Genomic DNA, 24108 nt, shown 5'->3' with positions numbered 1-24108 from the left:
CCTCCCTTTAGCAAAGGGAAAGGTATTTTTGTCATCCCTCCAAAATAGCTTAGCTGTGCATAGAAGGGAGTTTTCTGGAAGAAGCCCGTAGTTTGGCTGTTTTACTTACTTCTAAAGTAAGGCCTTCACTTCACCTTATCAAAGCTACTCATGTGTATGGTTTCCCTTCCTCTTTTTCATGTTTCACCAAGCTAGGAGTATTGGTGGCTCAGAGACCCCACCCCTTAAAATCCCTTTGATGCTCTTTGAGGACAATTGTTGCCTTGGCAAGATTGTTACATGGCGGGGGGCAATCATCACTGAAATTTCCTAGCAGGCCCTGGGCTGCCTGAAAGGAGACAGGATTCATGGTTGAAGACAAGGTACTCTGTGGGATTGGGGACAACCTGCTAGCTCCTCCTGAGTGTCAACCTGAGAACTTTGGAAGCCTGTGGTTTTAAATCTTCCAGAGGTGCCTGTTGTCATACAAAGTGGCAAAGCATTTTTTATTTTGTTGAAGTTTGGAAGATCATGCTTCAGACATGTATAACCCATCTGTATTAGATATTCCAGCTGTAATTTTTGACAACGGATCAGGACTCTGCAAAGCAGGCCTGTCTGGAGAGATTGGACCCCTTCACATCATCAGTTCTGTTGTGGGGCATCCTAAATTTAACATGCCCTTATCAGAAGCCACTAAGAAAAAGTACTTCGTGGGACAAAAAGCCCTGTACAAGTATAAGGTCTTGCATTTGCACTACCCCATTGAGTGTGGACTGGTAACAGGATGGGATGACATAGAGAAACTTTGGAAGTATCTTTTTGAGTGGGAACTAGGAGTCAAACCCTGTCAATGACCTGTACTCATGACTGAGCCCTCTTTGAACCCAAGGGAGACTGGAGAGAAGATGACAGAAGTGATGTTTGAGACTCAATGTGCCTGCTTTCTACCTGTCCAACCATGCAGTGGTAGCCTCTGTCACGGGATTAGTGGTGGAGAGTGGTGATGGGATCACCTGCACTGTCCCTATCTTTGAGGGTTATTCCCTGCCTCATGCTGTGACCAAGCTCTACGTGGCAGGAAGGGACATCATAGAGCACCTCACTTGGCTCCTCCTCGTTCGTGGAAGTACCTTCCCTTTCATGCTCAATAAAGTCTTAGTGGGTGACATCAAAGAGAAGCTGTGTTATGTGGCCTTGGAGCCAGAGAAAGAGCTATGTAAGAAGCCAGAAGAGGTTCTAAGAGAATACAAACTGCCAGATGGAAATGTTATCTACATTGGAGACCAGCTGCACCAGGTCCCTGAGATACTTTTTGCACCTGACCAGCTGGGTATCCACAACCCAGGACTCTCAAAAATGGTATCCAGCAGCATTATGAAGTGTGACACTGATATCCAGAAGAATCTTTTTGCAGAAATTGTGCTGTCTGGGGGCACCACTCTTTTCCCTGGGCTTGAGGAAAGACTTTTGAAAGAACTGGAACAGCTGGCTTCCAGAGGAACTCCCAACAAGATTACAGCTTCTGATAGATGTTTCTCTTCATGGATAGGTGCATCCATTGTGACCTCTCTGAGCAGGTTCAAGCAGATGTGGATCACTCTGCAGATTTCATGGAGTTTGGGACATACATTGTTCAGAGAAGATGCTTTTAAGGAATCCAGAGCACAAGGGACTGGGATCTATCAGATCGCAGGAGCACTTGTAGAAGGTGGCATTTTCCCTTGGGCCTTAGCATGGTATTTGATAAAATTGATATGACATTTTAGTTTCCGTTCATTTTTCGTGGCACCAGAGTAATTTCTGATCCAGGTAATGAATCATTTTAAGTGGTTCTATTCCACCTTTTCTGACTCATGGACACTTTTAATAGTTTTCTCTCGAGAAATCCTTTTATTAGTTGAGGTTGTGTCTACTTACAGGGTTTATAGTTAAAGCAGGTGCTTGAGCCTCATGCCCAGAAACCTGACTCAGTAGGTTCCCTGGGGCCTTCATTTTAATCAAGTATCTTGGATATTTTTGATAGATCTAGTGTTAAGGAAAGGCAAAAATCTCCAGAGAAAGTGTGGGAAGTGGACGGGAATTAAGTAAAAGAAATGCTACCCTGCTTTTTAGGGTCCAACAGGCCGTTTCACTCAGTAAAACCTTTATTACCAAAATAAGGTTCTCTGCTGTTATCAGCGATTAGGCACCAAAATAGGATGAGGCTGTTTTCCTTGGCAAAAAGGAGAAATGTGAACAGAAATCGCTATTTGATCAAGGCTCTCTAAGCTCAAGGCCCCTACTCCCAGTTACAGGGTTAAGAATCTACACCTCTACTTTTTGTTCATTTTTAATTTCAAGGATATATAGCCTCATTTAGTTAGGAGTAAAATACTGGAAATATTTAATGGTCTCCAATAAATAAATTGTTGAATAAATTATGTCTACATGATTTTTTCTCATTAATTTAGTATTTTTCCAAAATATTATTGGGACACAAATGGAAAATTCAGAGAAGTCTTTGTAATGCAATATATTTATTTGTTAAGCAGTGACACTTTCCCATATGTATGTCTATGCACATTTGTATGTATATATATAAAGGAATATTTTTGTGTGATTATAAGCACTTCGACAAAAGTACAGAAGGATACATACCATCAAATTTACATAGATTGTTGGAGCAGATTAGAATAAGAAGTAAAATAGGCAAAAAGAGAGCAGGATGGGGAGAAAATCACAATGAAAGAGCAATTCCAAAAATTTCAGCCTGAGTGAAATAAAACCACTAATATAAATAAAATTCCTATTTTTCTTATATCTTCCCAACTCCATGTTCAAGATTGTCACATTGCTAGCTTGAATATAGCCATGAAAATTATCAAATGTTATAAATTACTATAAAACAGGTATTTTATTTTTCATATTTGTTTGAGAGTTCTGGCTAAATAGCAAGTTTCTGTTTCCATATAACTTAGCAAAACCACAATGGAACCAGAAGATAGTAGAATGATACCTTGGAAGAGTGAGGGAAACATTACTGTCAATCTAGAATTTTATATCCAGGAAAACCATTCCAAGGAAGATGGTAAAAGGAAGATTTTTCTGACAATAATGGAAGTGTCTATTGTCAATACATCATAACTAAATGAAATTTTATATGATTCATTGAGGGCATATGGATATAATCTTAGAATAAGATATATATGGTATAAAAGAAATAATGAACCTTTAAAAATTATGTAAATAGAGGTAAATTTTAAAATATTGACAGCATCAGTTTATAGTATTAACATAATACAAAGAATGAAAATTCTGTAATACTAAAGGATTAAATCATGGAAACTGATTGAAGTTAAAAATCTTTTACCAGAAATAAAAACATTTAGAATATATATGTTGAAGCTAAATAAACTGACTGTAAAAAGAACCTTAAAATTAAGAAAAAAAACTAAATAACCACTGCAAAGAGAAATATTAAAAGGAATTTCTAAAAAATATCAATGACAAAATTGTAATAAAAACATAAGCTAATTAAAAATGAATGAGAGGAAAATATCAGCTATTAAGATTGAAGGCAGCTAATGCTAGAATTATTAAGAAATGTAGAGTCTAAAATGTTTCTACAAGTAAAAAGAAAGGGTGAGTATCAAAAAGCTAAATGTTTGATTTATGAAAAAACAAACAGAATAAACCCACAAAACAGGAGGAAGTAATTAAATAATAAGAAATGAGAAATTAATGAAATCTTGCCATTTGCAACAACATGGATGAACCTAGAGGTTATAATGCTAAGTGAAATAAGTCAGAAAAAGACAAATACTACATTTCACTCACATGTGGAATTTAAGAAACAAAACAAATGAACAAAGGAAAACAGAAACAAAAAACCCAGAATTTTAAATACAGAGACATGGTGATTGTCAGAGGGGAGGTGGATGACTGGGGGGAGGAATGGGTAAAATAAATAAAGGGGATTAAGAGTACATTTTTCTTAGTAAGCACTGAGAAATGTACAGAATTATTAAATCATTATATTGTACACCTGAAACTAATGTAACATTGTATGTAAATTATACTTGAATAAATAAATAGTAAAAAATAATATATATAACAAAGACAAAATAAAGAGAATGAAGAAATACTTGATTCTTTATAAAGACAAAATAGACATCCCATTGAAATTATTGATCATAATTTACAATAAACAAGTTTAAATTTGTGAAGAATTAAAATTGGTGACAAATGCTAATGAAGAAGAAATCAATGGCCATATTATGAATAACTGTACATTTCATCTCACAAATATAAATTTACCTTAACTATAGCCTAAAAATAGATATCACTACATAGTATAAATATTAAAAAATCATTTTAAAATTTTGACATAAACATTGTCTAGATATTTTTCCAGGTAACTTAAATCATTCAAAAATTCCATTTTTATGCATATTCTTTAGTAGTATAGACAAAACAGCAAACTCTTATTTTATGAGTACAATGTAGCTTTAAAATTATACCAATCATTGGGAATATTATGAAAGAAAAATTCAGATCAACCTCACTCATAAACATAGATGCAAATTCATAAGCAAAACATCAACATACCAAATTCATCAATGTATGAAAAGTTCATTTAAAATCAACTTTGGTTTACTTCAGAAATGCAAGATTGGTATGCCATTTATAAATCTGTGGATGTAATTCACTACATCTCAATACACGGCAAAATCAGAGCATTTGAGTAAACATCCATTAATCCTAAAATATATTATCCAAAGCAAAAGAAATATCATTACCATAAAATGGTTAATACTATTTAAAAACCTACATATAACATATAGAAAAAATATGAAATATTAAAATATTTGTTTTAACATGAAGTAATCAAGGACTCCCACTATGAGCAATTTTATTTGGTATTGTACTAGAGGTACTGGGTAGTTCATTAATAAGACAATATAGACAAAAGTATAACAATTAGGAAAGTACAAATAATTTTTTTACTTTCAGATATGATAGGATATTCTTCAGAAAACTAAAAGTGTTAATAAAAATATTAGAATTGAGATGATTCATCATTTTCAAAATGAAATAAATGTACCAAAGTCAATTGTATTTCTAATAGTAGCACTGAATACTTAAATTAAATTTAGAAGCATATTGTTCACAATAACAATTAAGAATATAAGATTACTAGAAATGAATGTAGGTAGAAAACCTTTATGATAAAATTAAAATGCTTTTTTTAGATTTTTTGTATGTGAATCATTAAGACCTAAAGAAATGGAGAAACTGATCGTGCTCAACAGAAACATTTCAAATCGTAAAGTTGACATTTTTTCTGTACAATGATTTATAGATTCAAAGAATTTAGTAATAATCCTGGTAAGGTTGTAAGACATAACTACATTATTCTAACATTATATTTAAGATCAAAGAGCTATGGGGTGCCTGGGTGGCTCAGTCAATTAAGTGTCCTACTCTTGATTTCAGCTCAGGTCATGATTTCAGGGTTTATGAGATAGAGCCCTGTGTTGGGCTCCAGGCTCACAGCACTGAACCTACTTGGAATTCTTTCTCTTCCTCTCTTTCTCTCTCTCTCTCTCTCTCTCTCTGCCCCTCCTCTGCTCACTCATGCTCTCTGCCTCTCAAAATACATAAAGAAAAACTTTAAAAAAGAAGTAAAAAAATAAGATCAAAGAGCCAAGACTATGCAAGACAGTTTAGAAATAAAACCAGATAGGGTTTTATTGATATAAGATATTAAGAGGTATTGCAATTAAGAATATGAGGGCTGTCTCAACCCCCTCAGCTACGAACTGCCTCTCCTAGAGGCCAGTGCTGAGGGAGAACCCAGCCCATTCCCCACCACCACAGGGCTTCCAGGATGAGCAGGTCTGAGCCCTGGAGGCCTCTGGCCCAAGGGAGGGACCAGGGAGCCCTGCAGCCCTTCCCCACCTGCCTATCTCCATGCGTCCTCACAGAAAGGGGAGCTGACCCCTCGACCTCTTAGGATCTCAGCTCAAGGTCAAAACTCTGCCCCAGTTTTCCCCTGCTGGACTATCTGCCTTGGACAGGGAGCGTGGATCTGGGCAGGACTCAGAGGCAGGGGACCCTGAAGTTCTCACTTCCCTTAGCATCAGGTCTACAGCTATTTAATACTTCAGACTGTGTTCTGATACTTCCGGAAAAAATATTTTTACCAAAATCAGTTCAAACAAGGACATTACCTTCAAAGAACATTGTGAGGATATGGAATGACAATTAGCTTGGAATTTGGAATGATTGCAGTCCACTCTTGTTTTTGTATAGACTGGGAAAAGAATTTTAAGAAGATTTAACATCTTTAGAAACAATTATTACATTAAATAGAAGATGGCAGAATAGGAGGACTCTGGGCTCACCTCATCATGCTGATCACTTAGATTCCACCCACATCTGCCTATAACCCAGAAAAACACCAGAAGAATAGCGGAAACTACTCTTCAGAGCTAAGCATAGACAAGAGGCCCACAAGAGGGTAGGAAGGGCAGAGAGGCAGTGCATACTACACAGACTGGCAGGAGGGAGCTGGGGCTGTAGAGAGGCAGCCTGACTGGCAAGGCAGAGCCCCCAAAGTCTGGCTTGCAAAAGCAGAGAGGCTGGACCCTGTGAGTTCTGACAGCCAGTGGGACTTAACTGGAATGTTAAAGTCAACAGCTCTGCTCTTGGAGAATGGGGAGGATGAGAGGACTCTGGGAGGGAGAGTTGAGCCCCAAGAAGGCAGAGCTCAGCTCAGTGGGAAAACAAATGTGCTGGCAAGCGCTGTTTCCCTCTCCCATCCCCCAGCCGAAATTCCAAAGGGAACCAGTACCCCTCACTGAACTTGCTCGCACCACAGTAATGCCTAACACTGTGTTTCTGGGGATCCATCCCTCCTACATGCCTGCCTCCCTCCAGGTTCTGCAAGGCCCCTCCTGCAGGAGGCACAGCAAGTTAAGCTGTGCCTCCCACCCAAATGCACCTTGCAGATCCACCCTGGCTAATATGCCCTTGGACAGATCCGATTGAAGCAGCACCACAAGCCTGGAACTGTGAAAGTAGCCCAGACAGGGGCCACACCACTCCACAGTGAGTCCTGCCCCTGGGAGAGGGGAAGATAAGGTACACACCAGTCTGTGGCCCCAGCGGTGGGCTAGGGCAGACATCTGGTCTGACTGTGGCACCACCCACCAACACAAGTTACACTGGACAGGACAGGTGAAGTGCCCTGCAGTTTGGAGCTACCACAGGGACGACCCAAAATGACGAAACGGAATAATTCTCCTCAAAAGAAATTCCAGGGTGTAGCGACAGCTAACGAATCTATCAAAACCGATTTAAGCAATATAACAGAACAAGAATTTAGAATAATAGTCATAAAATTAATCACTGGTCTTGAAAAAAGCATAGAGAACAGAAGAGAATCTATTGCTACAGAGATCAAGGGACTAAGAAATAGTCACGAGGAACTAAAAAATGCTATAAATGATGTGCAAAATAAAACGGAGGCAACCACAGCTCGGATTGAAGAGGCAGTGGAGAGAATAGGTGAAGTAGAAGATAAAACTTTGGAAAAAGAGGAAGATGAGAAAAATAGAGATAGAAAAATCCAGGAGTATGAGGGGAGAATTAGAGAACTAAGTGATACAATCTAATGGAACAATATCCATATCATAGGAATTCCAGAAGAAGAAGAGAGAGAGAAAGGGGCTGAAGGTATATGAGAACAAAACATAGTTGAGAACTTCCCTGATCTGGGGAAGGAAACAGGCATTGAAATCCAAGAGGCACAGAGAACTCCCTTCAGACGTAACTTGAATCGGTCTTCTGCATGACAGATCATAGTGAAACTGTCAAAATACAAGGATAAGGAGAGAATTCTGAAAGTAGCTAGCTATAAACAGGCTCTAACTTACAAATGGAGACAAGAAGAGTAGCAAACCTATCTACTGAAATTTGGCAGGCCAGAAAGGATTGGCAAGAGATCTTCAATGTGATGAACAGAAAAAAAAATATGCAGCCAAGAATCCTTTATCCAGCAAATCTGTCATTGAGAATAGGAGAGATAAAGGTTTTCCCAAAAAAACCAAAAACTGAAGGAATTCATCACCACTGAACCAGCTCTACAAGAGACTCTAAAAGGGATTCTGTGAGTGAAATGTTGCAAGGACCATAAAGTACCAGAGACACCACCACAAGCATCAAACCTACAGATATTACAATGACTCTAAACCCATATCTTTCTATAACACTGAATTTACATGGACTAAATGCTCCAACCAAAATACATAGGGTATCAGAACGGATAGAAAACAAGACCCATCTATTTGCTGTCTACAAGAGACTCATTTTAGACCTGAGGACACCTTCAGATTGAAAGTGAGGGGATGGAGAACTATCTATCATGCTACTGGAAGCAAAAAGAAAGCTGGAGTAGCCATACTTATATCAGACAAACTAGACTTTAAATTAAAGGCTGTAACAAGAGATGAAAAAGGCCATTATATAATAATTACAGGGTCTATCCATCAGGAAGAGCTAACAATTATAAATGTCTATGCACCGAATATGGAGGCCTCCAAATATAGAAAACAATTAACCACAGAAATAAGCAACTTTATTGATAAAAATGTGGTATTTGCATGGGAATTTAATACCCCACTTACAACAATGGATAGATCATCTAGACACAGGATCTATAAGGAAACAAGGGCCCTGAATGATACATTGGATCAGATGGATTTGACAGATATATTTAGAACTCTGCATCCCAAAGAAACGGAATATACTTTCTTCTTGAGTGCACATGGAACATTATCCAAGATAGATCACACACTGGGTCAAAAAACAGCCCTTCATAAGTATAAAAGAATTGAGATCATACCATGCACACTTTCAGACCACAATGCTATGAAACTTGAAATCAACCCCAGGAAAAAGTCTGGAAAGCCTCAAAAGCATGGAGGGCAAAAAACACCCTACTAAAGAACGAATGGGTCTACCAGGCAATTAGAGAAGAAATTAAAAATACATATGAAAACGAAAGGACAAAAATCCAAAAGCTTTGGGATGCAGTGAAGGCAGTCCTGAGAGGAAAATACATTGCAATCCAGGTCTATGTCAAGAGACAAGAAAAATTCCAAATACAAAATCTAACAGCACACCTAAAGGAAATAGAAGTGGAACAACAAAGACACCCCAAACCCAGCAGAAGAAGATAAATAAGAAATGTCAGAGCATAAATAAACAATATAGAATCTAAATAAACTGTAGAGCAGATCAATGAAACCAAGAGTTGGTTTTTTAAAAAAATAAACAAAATTGATGAACCTCTAGTGAGGCTTTTCAATGAGAAAAGGGAGCGGACACAAATAGATAAAATCATGAATTAAAATGGAATTATTACAACCAACCCTTCAGAAATACAAGCAATTATCAGGGAATATTATGAAAAATTATATGCAAGCAAACTGGACAACGTGGAAGAAATGGACAAATTCCTAAGCACCCATACACTTCCAAAACTCAAACAGGAAGAAATAGAAAACTTGAACAGACCCATAACCAGTGAAGAAATTGAATCAGTTATCAAAAATCTCCCAACTAACAAGAATCGAGGATCAGATGGTTTCCCTGGGGAATGCTAGCAGACATTTAAAGCAAAGATAATACCTATCCTTCTCAAGATGTTCCAAAAAATAGAAAGGGAAGGAAACCTTCCAGACTCATTCTATGAAGCCAGAATTACTCTGATTCCCAAACCAGATGGAGAACCAGCAAAAAAAGAGAACTAGAGGCCAATATCCTTGATGAATATGGATGCAAAAATTCTCAACAAGATACTAGCAGATCAAATTCAACAGCATATAAAAAGAATTATTCACCATGATCAAGTGGACTCATTCCTGGGCTGCAGGGCTGGTCCAACATTTGCAAATCAATCAATGTGATACATCACATTAAGAAAAGAAAAGAAAGAAAAGAAAAGAAAAGAAAAGAAAAGAAAAAAAAGAACCATATGATCCTGTCAATCGATGCAGAAAAAGCATATGACAAAATTCAGCATTCTTTCTTAATAAAAACCCTCAAGAAAGTCGGGATAGAAGGAACATACTTAAATATCATAAAAGCCATTTATGAGAGCCCACAGAAAATATCATCCTCAATGGGGAAAAACTGAGAGCTTTCTCCCTGAGATCAGGAACACGACAGGGATGTCCACTCTCACTGCTGTTGTTTAACATAGTGGTGGAAGTTCTAGCACCAGCAATCAGACAACAAAAGGAAATCAAAGGCATCAAAATTGGCAAAGATGAAGTCAAGCTTTCACTTTTTGCAGATGACATGATATTATACATGGAAAACCCAATAGACTCCACCAAAAGTCTGCCAGAACAGATACATGAATTCAGCAAAGTCGCAGGATACAAAATTAATGTACAGAACTCAGTTGCATTTTTATAGACCAATAATGAAGCAACACAAAGACAAATACACTGATCCCATTCACAACTGTGCCAACAATCATAACATACCTAGGAATAAAACCTAACCAAAGATGTAAAAGATCTGTATGCTGAAAACTATAGAAAGCTTATGAAGGAAGTTGAAGAAGATACAAAGAAATGGAAAAACATTCCGTGCTCATGGATTGAAAGAATAAACATTGTTAAAATGTCAATACTTCCCAAAGCAATCTACACATTCAATACAATCCCAATGAAAATTACACCAGCATTCTTCTCGAAACTAGAACAAGCAATCCTAAATTTTTTATGGAACCACAATAGCCAAAGTAGTATTGAATAAGAAGATGAAAGCGGGAGGTATGACAATCCCAGACTTTAGCCTCTACTACAAAGCTGTAATCCTCAAGACAGCATGGTATTGGTCACAAAAACAGACCCATAGACCAATGGAATAGAGTAGAGACTCAAGAATTGGACCCACAAAAGTATGGCCAACTAATCTTTGACAAAGCAGGAAAGAATATCCACTGGAGAAAAGACAGTCTTTTAACAAATGTTGCTGGGAGAACTGGACAGCAACATGCAGAAGAATGAAACTAGACCACTTTCTTACACCATTCACAAAAATAAACTCAAAATGGATAAAGGGCCTGAATGTGAGACAGGAAACCATCCAAACCCTAGAGGAAAAAGCAGGAAAAAACCTCTCTGACCTCAGCTGCAGCAATTTCTTACTTGACACATCTCCAAAGGCAAGGGAATTAAAAGCAAAAATGAACTCATGAAGATAAAAAGCTTCTGCACTGCAAAGGAAACAATCAACAAAACTAAAAGGCAACCAATGGAATGGGAAAATGTATTTGCAAATGGCATATCAGACAAAGGGCTAGTATCCAAAATCTATAAATAACTCACCAAACTCCACACCCGAGAAACAAATAATCCAGTGAAGAAATGGGCAAAAAACATGAATAGACACTTCTCTACAGAGGACATCCAGATGGCCAACAGGCACATGAAAAGATGCACAACGTCACTCCTCATCAGGAAAATACAAATGAAAACCACACTGAGATACCACCTCACGCCAGAGTGGCTAAAATGAACAAATCAGGAGACTAGAGCTGCTGGAGAGGATGTGGAGAAACGGGAACCCTCTTGCACTGCACTGTTGGTGGGAATGCAAACTGGTGCAGCCAGTCTGGAAGACAGTGTGGAGCTTCGTCAAAAATTTAAAAGTAGATGTACCCTATGACCCAGCAATAGCGCTGCTAGGAATTTACCCAAGGGATACAGGAGTGCTGATGCATAGGGGCACTTGCACCCCAATGTTTATAGCAGCACTTTCAACAATAGCCAAATTATGGAAAGAGGCTAAGTGTCCATCAACTGACGAATGGATAAAGAAGATGTGGTGTATATATATATATATATATATATATATAATGAAATACTACTTGGCAATGAGAAAGAATGAAATCTGGCCTTTTGTAGCAACGTGGATGGAACTGGAGAGTGGAATGCTAAGTGAAATAAGTCAGGCAGATAAAGACAGATACCATATGTTTTCACTCTTATGTGGATCCTGAGAAACTTAACAGAAGACCATGGGGGAGGGGAAGGGGAAAAAAAAGTTAGAGAGGGAGAGGACCAAAGCATAAGAGACTCTTAAAAACTTAGAATAAACTGAGGGTTGATGGGGCATGGGAGGGAGGGGAAAGTGGGTGATGGGTATTGAGGAGGGCACCTATTGGGATGAACATTGGGTGTTGTATGGAAACCAATTTGACAATAAATTTCATATAAAAAAACAAAAAATAAACTCACAGTACTATAAAAGTACATGCTAAATATAAAAAAAGAAACCTGATAGTGCTGAATCATAGATGAATGATTGTTGAGTAGTCTACTTTATGGAAAAACAACAAATAAGAAAACGTGTATATCACAGCATACACAAAGACTGACAGAGACAGAGAGTGATGGGAGAAGGAAGGGTTATGGAGAGGGAGGAGGAGATGAAAGGAAGTGAAAGATGGTAGTAAGGTGAAAGATGGGAGAAGCATGAGTAGAAGGGAGAGAGGGGGAAGAAAAATAGAGGGGAGGATGGACATGTGAAAAGAGAAGAGGAAAGTAAGAAGGAAAGGGAAATAATAGAAGAATCAAGGACTCAGTGTGGGAGATAATATTTACAATTATAGATAATAGAAGGATGTCTTTGTTTTGACAGTAAGATTGTTTTTATCACCATATATATGTTTTTATTTAATTAATTTATTTGTCATTATTGAAATATGATTGACATACAATTATATTAGTTACAGGTGCACAACATATCGATTCTACAATTCTATACATTATTCTGCTCACCATGGTAAGTATAGTTACCATCCATCACAATGTTATTACAATATTATTGAGTATATTCCCTATACTATGCTTTTTATAACTGTGACTTATTTATTTTATAACTGGAAATTTGTACCTCTTAATCACTTTTATCTATTTTTCCCATTCCTCCACCACTTCCTCTATGGCAACCACCAGTTTGTTCTTTGTATTTAAGTCTGTTTTTTGTTTTTGTTTTTGTTTTTTTTAGATTCCACATGTAAGTGAAATCTATGGTATTTGTTTTTCTCTGACCTATTTCACTTAGTATAATACGCTCTATGATCAATCCATGTTATTGCAAATGGGTTGTTGCAAATAGCAAGGTTTCATTTTCTTTTATTGCTGATATTCCATTATCTATATCTATCTGGATAGATATAGATATTATAGATATAGATATATCTATCTTGATAGATACAGATATTATAGATATAGATATATCTATCTTGATAGATACAGATATTACAGACATAGATAGACATAGATATCTCACATCTTCTTTACCATTCATCTATCCATGGATTCTTGGGCTGCCTCTATATCTTGGATATTGTAAAGAATGTTGCAATATATATAGGGGTACATATATCTTTTAAAACTAGTATTTTGGGGTTCGAGGAGTAAATACCCAGTTGTGGAATAACTAGATCATATGGTATTTCTATTTTTAAATTTTTTTGAGGAAGCTTCATACTGTTTTCTATAGTGGTTGCACCAACTTATATTCCCATCAACAATGCAGGAGGAATCACTTTTCCCACATCTTCACCAATACTTGTTATTGTCATTTTGATACTAACCATTCTAACAGGTGTGAGTTGCTATCTGATTGTGGTTTTGATTTGTATTTCTCTGATGACGAATGATGTTGAGCATTTTTTCATGTGTGTGTTGGCCATTTGTATCTCTTCTTTGAAAAAAAAATCTGCTTAGGTCCTGTGCCCATTTTCTTAAATTGGATTGTTTGTTTTATTTCGTGTTGAGTTGTGTAAATTCTTCATATATTTTGGATGTTAGCCCCTGATAAGATATATCATTTACATCAATAAGTTGCTTTTTCTTTTCTTCATAATTTCCTTTACTGTGCAAATGCTTTTTGTTTCAGTGTAGTCCCAATAATTTATTTTTGCTTTTGTTTCTCTTGTGTGAGGAGACATATCCATAAATATGTTACTAAGGGCAATGTCCAAGACGTTCTGCATATGTTTTCTTTTAGGAGTCTTATGGTTTCAGATCTTATATATAGGTGTTTAATTCATTTTGAGTTTATGTTTGTATATGCTGTTAGAAAGTGGTCCAGTTTCATTCTTTTTCATGTGGCTGTCCAGTTTATCTAATACTATTTATTAAAAAGACTGTCTTTTCCTCATGGTATATTCTTGTCTCCCTTGTCATAGATTAATTGACCCTATAAGCATGGGTTTATTTCAGGATTCTCTATTCTGTTCCATTGATCTATGTGTCTGTTTTTGTGTCAGCACCATACTGTTTTGATTTCGTAGCTATAGTATATCTTGAAAACTGAGATTGTGATACCTCCAACTTTGGGGTTTTTTTTAATGTTTTTTGTTCGTTTATTTATTTCTCCTCAAGATTGTTTTGGCTATTTTAGGTCTTTTTTACATCCATATAAATTTTAGGATTATTTTTTCTAATTCTGTGAAAATCATCATTGGTATTTTGAAAGAGATTACAGTAAATGTATAGATTATTTAGGTAGTATGGATATATTAATGGTATTAATATTTTCCAATCCATGGACGTGGTATATCTTTACATTTATGTTGTCTTCAATTTCTTCCAAGAATGTTTTATCATTTTCAGAGTACAGTTCATTCACTTCCTTGGTTAACTTTATTCCTAGGTATTTTATTCTTATTGGTGCAATTGTAAATGGGATTGTTTTCTTAATTTTTTTTTCTGCTATTTGGTATTAGTGTATGGACATGCATCAAATTTCTGTATATTAGTTTTGTATCCTGCAACTTTGTTGAATTTATTTATTTATTCTTATAGCCTTTTGTGGAGTCTTTAGGATTATCCATATATAGAATTATGTAATTTGCAAATATTAACACTTTCACTTCTTTCTTACCATTTTAGATCCTTTTCTTTCTTTTTCTTGTCTGATTGATGCAGCTAAGGCATCTGGTACTATTTGAATAAAAGTGATGAGAATGGACATCTTGTCACATTCCTTAGAGGAAAAACTTTTATTTTTTTCAGTATTGAGTATGATGTTAGCTGTGGGTTTTTTACATATGACTTGTATTGCGTTGATATATGTTTCTTCTTCATCCACTTTGGTGGGACTTTAAAATAAACACATATTGTACTTTGTCAAATGCTTTTTTTGCATCTATTGAGATGATAAAATGATTTTTATTCTTTCTCTTGTTAATGTGATATATCATGTTGATTCATTTGGAAATAATGAAACACTTGCATTTCTAGAATAAATCCTACTTGATCACAGTGAATGATTTTTTAAATGTATTGTGAAATTTAGTTTGCTAATATTTTGTTGAGGAATTTTGCATCTATGTTCATCAAAGATATATGTCTGTAGTTTTCTTTTTTTTGTCGTGCCTTTGTTTTTGGTATGAGGGTAATGCTGGTCTTGGAGAATGAATTTGGAAGCTTTCCTTCCTCTTGTATTTTTTTGGAGCAGTTTGAGGAAAAATATGTATTAACTATTTTTAAAATGTTTAATAGAATTCACTTGTGAATCCATTTCAACCTGGACTTAAATTTGAGGTGGATCTCTCATAGACAGCTTACAGAATTTTTTTTTAATCCATTCGGACATCCTATGTCTTTTGATTGGAAAATTTAGTCCATTTGTCCTTAAAGTAGTTATTGATAGGTATGTATTTATTGTCATTTTGTTAATGTTTCCTGGTTGTTTTTGTAGTTCTTCTCTGTTTCCTTCTTCTACTCTTACTCTCTTCCCTTGCGGTTTGGTGGCTTTCTTCAGTGTTATGCTTGGACTTAGGTCTTCATTTTTGTGTAGCTATTGCAGGTTCTTGATTGGTAGTTACCATTGGGTTTGTATTTAACATCTTATGTGTATAGCAATCTATTTAAGTTGATGGTCACTTAAGTTTGAACATATTCTAAAAACACTATTTTTTTAAAAATCTTCACTCCATGTTTTATGTATATGATGTCATATTTCTTGGTATATATAATTAAGACTGCTTTTGTGTGTTAACCTCCATAATGACTTTAAAGTGATTAATCTACTACATTTACTATATGTTTGGTTTTACCTGGGAAATATTTTCCTTTCATATTTTTCTTACTTTCAGTTATGGACTTTTCTTTACATTTAAAGAATTCCCTTTAACATTTTTTGTAAGGATGGTTTAATGTTGATGTACTCCTTTAACTTTTGACTGTCTGGAAAAGTCTATCTCTCCTATTCTGAAAGATAATTTTTCCGGATGGCGTATTCTTAATCATAGTTTTTCATTTGTTCATTTATTTGTGTTTTCCTTTCAGCACTTTGAATATATTATACCACTGTATTGTGGTTCACAGTATTTCTGCTAAAAAATATCTTAAAGGCTTATGGAATTAGCCTTCTGTGTAATTTTCTTTTCTCTTGATGCTTTTAAAATTCCCTGTATCATTACTTTTTGCCATTTTAATTATTATCTGTCTTGTTGTGGACCTTGTTGGGCTCATATTGTTAGTGGCTCTCTGTGCTTCCTAGACCTGGGTGGATGTCTGTTTTCTTCCCCATATTAGGGAAATTTTCAGCTATTATTTCTTAAAATAAGTTTCTCCCCACTTCTGCTTTTTCCATCTGGAGTCCATATAATGGGAATGTTATTACACTTAATGATGTTGTATATCTCCCTTACTGGACCTTGCAGCAAGCCACACTGAAGTTATGCCCCACCAACCAATACACTCACAGCTGTCACAGCAAAGTCTTGCAACAGGTGCTTCAGAAGCCACCTTCACACATCATCCTATAACATTACAGGTGGCTCTTTCAACCAGGCAGGCTGGGGGCCAGCCCCATTCACTGTAGAAGTCACAGTCAAACCTTGCAGACATCCATTCCAGGAAACAGACCCACATATCAGCAAGCCCACACTGACTTTGAATTAATCACAACAGGTGGGTGCAAGCAGTGTATAAGGGGACTGTATCAACAGAGGCAATTCCTTTGCATCTGGTTTAGCTGACAAGAGGGGTTTTGCAGTACTGAGTCACACAGGACACATTATGCATAAAACCACTCCTTTAAGATCAGGAGATATAACTGATTTATTTAATACTTACAAAGAAACAGAGAGTTAAGCAAAATGTAAAGGAATATGTCCCAAATGAAATAACAAGACAAAATCTCTGGAAAATAACTAAGCAAAATGTAGAGGAATATGTCCCAAATGAAAGAACAAGACATAATCTCTGGAAAATAACTAACCAAAACAGAGATAAGCAATCAACCAGATAAAGAGTTCAAACTAATGATCATAAAGACATCAAACTCAGGATGAGAATGGAGACATACAGTGAGAACCTCAAGAAAGAAAAAATATAAAAAAAAAGAACCAATCAGACCTGAAGAAAAAAAATAAATGAAATTAAAAATACATCCAAGTGGGGGTGCCTGGGTGGCTCAGTTGGATAAGCGTCTGACTCTTGATTTTGGCTCAGGTCATGATCCCACAGTTGTGAGATCGAGCCCTGCATTTGGCTCCAGCACTGGGCATGGAGTCTGCCTAAGATTCTTTCTCCATCTCCCTCTGCCCCTCCTCTGCTATCTCTCTCTCTTTCAAAAAAATACACCAGAGTGAATCAATAGCATATTAGATGAGGGAGAATAATGGATCACCCATCTGGAAGACAGGCTAGTGGAAATTACCCAATTGGAACAATAAGGTAATAATAATAATAATAACAATAATTTATAATACCAAAACCAGACAAGTACACTACACAACATACACACCACACACACAAATTACAGGTCAATATGTAATCTGTGATGAGCACAGATTTTAAAAAAAAGCTCAAAAAACTAGCAAACCAACTCAACAACACATTAAAATGATTATACACCATGATCAAGTGGATTTATTCTAAGGATGCAAGGTTGGTTCAATAGCTGCAAATCAATGAACAAGATACACCACATTTAGAAAAAGAGGCATAAAAATCATATGATCACTTCAATAGATTCAGAAAAAGCATCTGATAAAATTCAACATACATTTATAATAAAAACTCTCAACAAGTGGGTACACGGACAACATACTGCAACATAATGAAGGCCATATATGACAAACTTAAAACTAGCATCATGCTGAATGGTGAAAAACCTCAAGGTTTTACTCATGAATAAGACAAAGATGCCCATGCTCACCAATTTTATTCAACATAGTGTTGGAAGTCCTAGATACAGCAGTCAGAAAAGAATTAAAAGACATCTAAATTAGGAAGATAAAGAAAGAAAACTCTTATTATTTACAGACAACATGATAGCATATATACAAAATCCTATGGACTCCAATAAAAATATTAGAACAAATAAGTAATTTGTAAATTAATATTCACTATCTTGTTGTATTTCATTTCATTAATGATAAAATACCAGAAAGAGAGATTTAGAATATAATCCCATTCATAATTGCATGAAAGAGAATCAAATACCTAAGAATAAATTTAACAAAGGAGGTGAAAGACCTGTACTCTGAAAAGCATAAGACATTAATGAAAGGAATTGAAGACAACATATGTAAATGGAAAGATATAATGTACTCATGTTTGGAGGAAATAATATTGTTAAAATGCCCATGCTACCCAATGCAATCTATACATTCAATGCAATTTCTATCAAAATATCAATGCCATGTTTTAATAGAACTAGAAGAAAGAATCCTAAAATTCATATGAAAGCATAAAAGACTCCAAATAGGCAAACAATCTTGATTAACAAGAACAAAGCTGGAGGTATTATGATGCTAGATTTTAAAATAAACTACAAAGCTGTAGTAATTAAAAACAGTATGGTACAGGCACAAAAAATGACACATAGATCAAGGAAACATAATAGAGAGTCCAGAAACAAACTCATGCTTATACAGTCAATTTTCTACAAAGCAGGCAAGAACATACAATGGGGCAAATAGTCTCTTCAATAAATGTTAAGAAGGCTGGAAAATTACATGTAAAAAAATGAAACTGGACAAGGTTCTTACACTATATGCAAAAATAAACTCAAAAAGAGTTTCAAGACCTAAATATAAGACTAGAAACCATAAAACTCCTAGAAGAAATTATAGGCAGTAAGCTCTTGGATATCAGTCTGAGCAATACTTATTTAGATTTGTTTCTTCAGGCAAGGGCAGCAAAAGTGAAAGTAAACAAATGAGACTACATGAAACTAAAAAGCGCTTGTACAATGAAAGAAACCATCAACAAAATTAATAGGAAACATACTGAATGGGAGAAAATATTTGCAAATTATGTAACCAGAAAGAGGTTAATATACAAAATGTATAAAGTAGTTACACAGCTGAATGTCAAAGTGCACACACACACACACACACACACTTTAATTAATAATGGGCAGAAGTCCTAAATAGATATTTATCCAAAAGAGACATGCAGCTGGGCAATGTACACATGAAAATATGTTCAACATGACTGGTAACCAAGGAAATGCAAATCAAAACCACACTGAGATATCACCTTACACCTGTTAGAATGACTATTATGAAAAAGGTAAGAAATAGCCAATGGTGGTGAAGATGTGATGAAAAGGGAACCCATGTAAACTGTTGGTAAGAATGCAAAATGGTACAGCCACAGTGAAAAACAGCATGAAGTTTCCTCAAAAAATTAAAAAGAGAACTACCATAAAATCCAGAAATTCCACTCCCGGGTATTGGAAGAAAACAAAAACACAAATTCAAAACTATATATGCGCATCCCGGGCACCTGGGTGGCTCAGTTGGTTAAGCATTTGACTTAGGTTCAGGTCATGATCCATGGTCCATGAGTTTGAGCCCCGCATCAGGCCCTGTGCTAGAGCCTGCTTCAGATTCTGTGTGTGTGTCTCTGTCTCTACCCCCCTTCCCTGCTTGCTCTTTCTCTTTCTCTCTCAAAAATAAGCATTTTAAAAATACATATGCATCCCTATGTTCATTTCATCAACTTAAGTGTCCACTGATAAATTGTATATACATCACATCATCTCTATCTTTACATATAAGGTACATATTTTAATCTTTATATATATCTTTATATATAAGATATATATCGCATCTACATTCATATATATGAATATATATAGTGATTCGTATATATGAATATATAAATATATAAATATATATAAATATATATAAATACATATAGTGGTATATAACTCAGACATAAAAAATGAAATCTTATCATTTCCACAAACATGGATATATCTAGAGAGTATTGTGCTAAGTGAAAGAAGAAAAAGACTGATACCATATGATTTCAATTATGTGAACTCCAAGAAACAAAACAAATGAACAAACAAAACAAAACAGAAACAAAATCATAGATACAGAGAACAATCTGGTGGTTGCCAGAGGGGAGGTGGGGGGGTTGTTGAATGAAATGGGGAAAGGGGATTAAAAGGTACAAACTTATAGTTATAAGATAACTAAGATTTAGGGATACAATGTACAGCATAGTAAATACAGTTAATAATATGCAACAACTTTGGTGACAAAATATAGAGATTATAGGCCAAGGAGAAGAAAAGACATGCTCATATTCAGGCATTAAAAATTATTTACCTCAATATCTTCTGTCCTAAAAAAGGTGTACAACTTTCTAGAACAACAAAAATATTATGAAACATATGAAAAGGTAAGAAAATAATCTCCAAAGACAAAGTATCATCAGAAACAATCATCAGAACCAGACTCAGATTTCACACAGAATATTTCAATCTATGTGACAGAGATTTGAAAACAATTATGATTAATGTGATGAATATTCAAATGGAAAACAGACAACATGTAAGATCGAATCAATCAAGTCATCAGAGACATGAAATTTACAAGAACAAAGTAAAGGAGATGAAGATTGATTTCAAGAGATTGATTACTAGACTCTATGCATTCCAGAAATAAATGAGCAAACTTTAAAGTAAATAAATACAAAATATGCAAATAGAAAACCAAAGAGAAATACAAAGTGTTTCACTATGTGCCAGTTATTATTAAACTTTTTTCATATGTTTTAAATTAATTAATTTTAATAATTCTATGTGGCATGTGCTCTAATTATTCTTATTTTAAAGATGAGAGTCTAGATAATTGGTTAGTTTCTATGATTTTCTAATGATCACACAACTAGAAAATGTAAAGCTGAAAACTGGAAGGTTAAAACCATGTGATAGCTTTGGAAGATTATCACTGATATAATTATGCTCTTCTCTTCCACATTGACAAAGTTTGTGATAGTAAGTATATATCTGCACTTAATAAAAATAATAATGGGTATTGGTGCCCAAAATATAGTTGCTGAATCCTTTGTCCTGAAATACTAGCTATGCAAATTTGAGAAAATTACCTAACCTTCAGTGATTGCTATAAACTCAATGTATATATCCTCTCCAAATTCATATATTTAAACCTATTCTCCAATGTGCTATTTGAATGTGAGACCTTTGGGAAGTAATTAGGTCATGAGGGTGGAGTTCTGATGAAAGAGATTAGCATTCTTATAAAACAGACCCCAGAGAGTTCTCTTATCTCTTCCACTATGTGAGAACACAGCAAGAAGATATCCATCTATCAACAAAGAAGTGGGTCCCCATCAGTCACCAAATCTATTAATCCTGTGAACTTGTACTTCCCAGTTACTGGAACTATGGAGAAATAAATGTTTATTATTTAAGCCCTCTATTCTGTTAATTTTCTTATAGCAGCCTGAAAAGTTTAGGATAATATCTCAGGATCCTCATCTTCACAATGCTGCCATGATAGCAGTTGTCACTAAGAGTTACCATGAGAATTAAAATATTTAATCTATTTAAATATTTGTCATAGCACTTGACATTTAGTAAGCTTATCCAGTGGAAAAAAGACAGTCTCTTCAGCAGATGGTGTTGAGAAAATGGGACAGTGACATGCAGAAGAATGAAAGTGGACTACTTTTTTTACACCATAGACAAAAATAAATTCAAAATGGATGAAAGACATAAATGTGAGGCAGGAAACCATCAAAATCCTAGAGGAAAACACAGGCAGCAAGCAGCCTCTTTGACCTGAAATGCAGCAACTTCTTATACTAGACATGTCTCCAGAGACAAGGGAGAAAAAGCAAAAATGAACTATTGGGACCTCATCAAGATAAAAAAAACTTCTACACAGTGAAGAAAGCAATCAACAAAACTAAAAGGCAATGAACAGAATGGGAGAAGATATTTGCAAATGACATATCAGATAAAGTGTTAGTATCCAAAATCTATAAAGAACTTATCAAGCTCAATACCCCCAAAACAAATAATCCAGTGAAGAAATGGGCAGAGAACATGAATAGACACTTATCCAAAGAAATCCAGATGGCTAATAGAAACATGAAAAGATGCCCAACATCACTCATCATCAGGGAAATAAAATTCAAAACCACAATGAAATACCATCTCACATCTGTCAGAACAGCTAAAATTAACAAATCAGAAAACAACATGATGTTGTTGAAGATGTAAAAAAAGGGGAATCCTCTTGCACTTCTGGTAGGAATGCAAACTGGTGCAGCCACTGTAGAAAACAGTATGGAGGTTCCTCAAAAGACTACAAATAGAACTACCCTATGACTCAGCAATTGCTCTACTAGGTATTTAGCCAAAGGATACAAAAATGCTGATTCAATGGGGCACATGCACTCCAATGTTTATAGCAGCACTGTTAATAACCAAATTATGGAAACAGCCCAAGTGTCCATCGACTGATTAATGGATAGAGAAGATGTTTCATATATATATATATATATATATATATACACACACACACACACACACACACACACACACACACAATCACATACACACGCAATGCAATGTTACTAAGAGATCAAAAAGAATGAAATTGTGCCATTGCAACAACATGGATGGAGCTAGAGTATATTATATTAAGTGAAATAAGTCAGGCAGAGCACTGGGTGTTATATGTAAGTGATGAATCACTAAATTCTACTCCTGAAATCAATAGTACAGTATATATTAACTAACCAGATTTAAATAATTAAAAACCTTTGACAAGGTTCAGCTATTATATGTGTTTACTTTCATACAAGTAATTTCCTTCATCTAATCTTAAGGAAAGAGTAACATGTTATTTGGCTTCCTGAAGATTTCAACAATGAGATAGAAAAAAAAGTTCCTTAATTTAATTTATTCTAATGCATTGTGATATTTGTATAAGCATAGAATTAGAAAACTTTTCTTAGGCAAACTGTTATACTTTTCAAAATTATGTGAATAATTTCTTCAAATTTATACCTAAATTTTCCCACACAGAGAAATATCTCATCATTCTTAAGTGCATACATTATAATTATGTGAAAAAATGGTATTTGTTTTTCTTTTTTATTCCACTGGAAGCACTCTTAATTCTAGAAGTCTTTCCCTACAATCAGAATCTTGCTTGTTTTCTCTTTCCTTGGAAGAATTGACAGGTCTTGTATCAAACTCCTAAAATCAAACATTTGAAGTATAAGACAACAATTTAAACAGTATAATATCTGATAAGTTAAAAAAAATAGAATACCAGATGGAAAGCCTGAGTAGCTAGTTGGTTAAGCATCTGACCCTTGATTTTGACTCAGGTCATGATCTCATGGTTTGTGGGTTTGGGTGCTACGTCAGGTTCCATGCTAACAGCACAAACCCTGCTTGGGATTCTCCCTCCCTCTCTTTCTCTCTGCCCACCCCCCATTCTCTCTCTCTCTCTCTCTCTCTCTCAATATAATAAATAAAATAATAAAAAATAGATTACCAGAAGATTGACATAAATAAGTTTTTAAAAAAATCTATTCATATGAAGGAAAAAATAAAGGAAAATAAGAAAAAATACAGTATAAAACATGGTGACAGGAGAAATTGTGAGAGAGGAGACAAGACATACATGGTAATAGAATATTATTTGTTGTTACTTGCAAAACAGGAATATTAACTCACCTATGCAAGAAAAAAACCCTCAATAATGGTAACTATTTTCTCCAAATTTTTTTAATAGTTTTCAATTTTAACAATAAA

General features: G+C 35.2%; 1 protein-coding gene across 1 annotated transcript; it reads left to right on the top strand.

Moving 5' to 3' along the window:
* The first annotated feature begins 521 nt into the window (after window positions 1-521).
* LOC124513769 (actin-related protein T2-like) lies at window positions 522-1634 on the top strand. Its single transcript, XM_047081773.1, is given in 3 exon segments — window positions 522-910; window positions 912-1579; window positions 1582-1634. Coding segments are annotated over 3 exon segments (1110 nt in total).
* Window positions 1635-24108: the final 22474 nt, after the last annotated feature.

Source organism: Lynx rufus, unplaced genomic scaffold, assembly GCF_022079265.1.
Source record: "Lynx rufus isolate CCGP_SWC_20201006 ecotype Redwood Valley unplaced genomic scaffold, mLynRuf1.p SCAF_19, whole genome shotgun sequence".
Classification (NCBI taxonomy): Eukaryota; Metazoa; Chordata; class Mammalia; order Carnivora; family Felidae; genus Lynx; species Lynx rufus.
The sequence above is the reverse complement of the archived record's forward strand: the minus strand, read 5'-3'. Positions and strand labels throughout refer to the sequence as shown.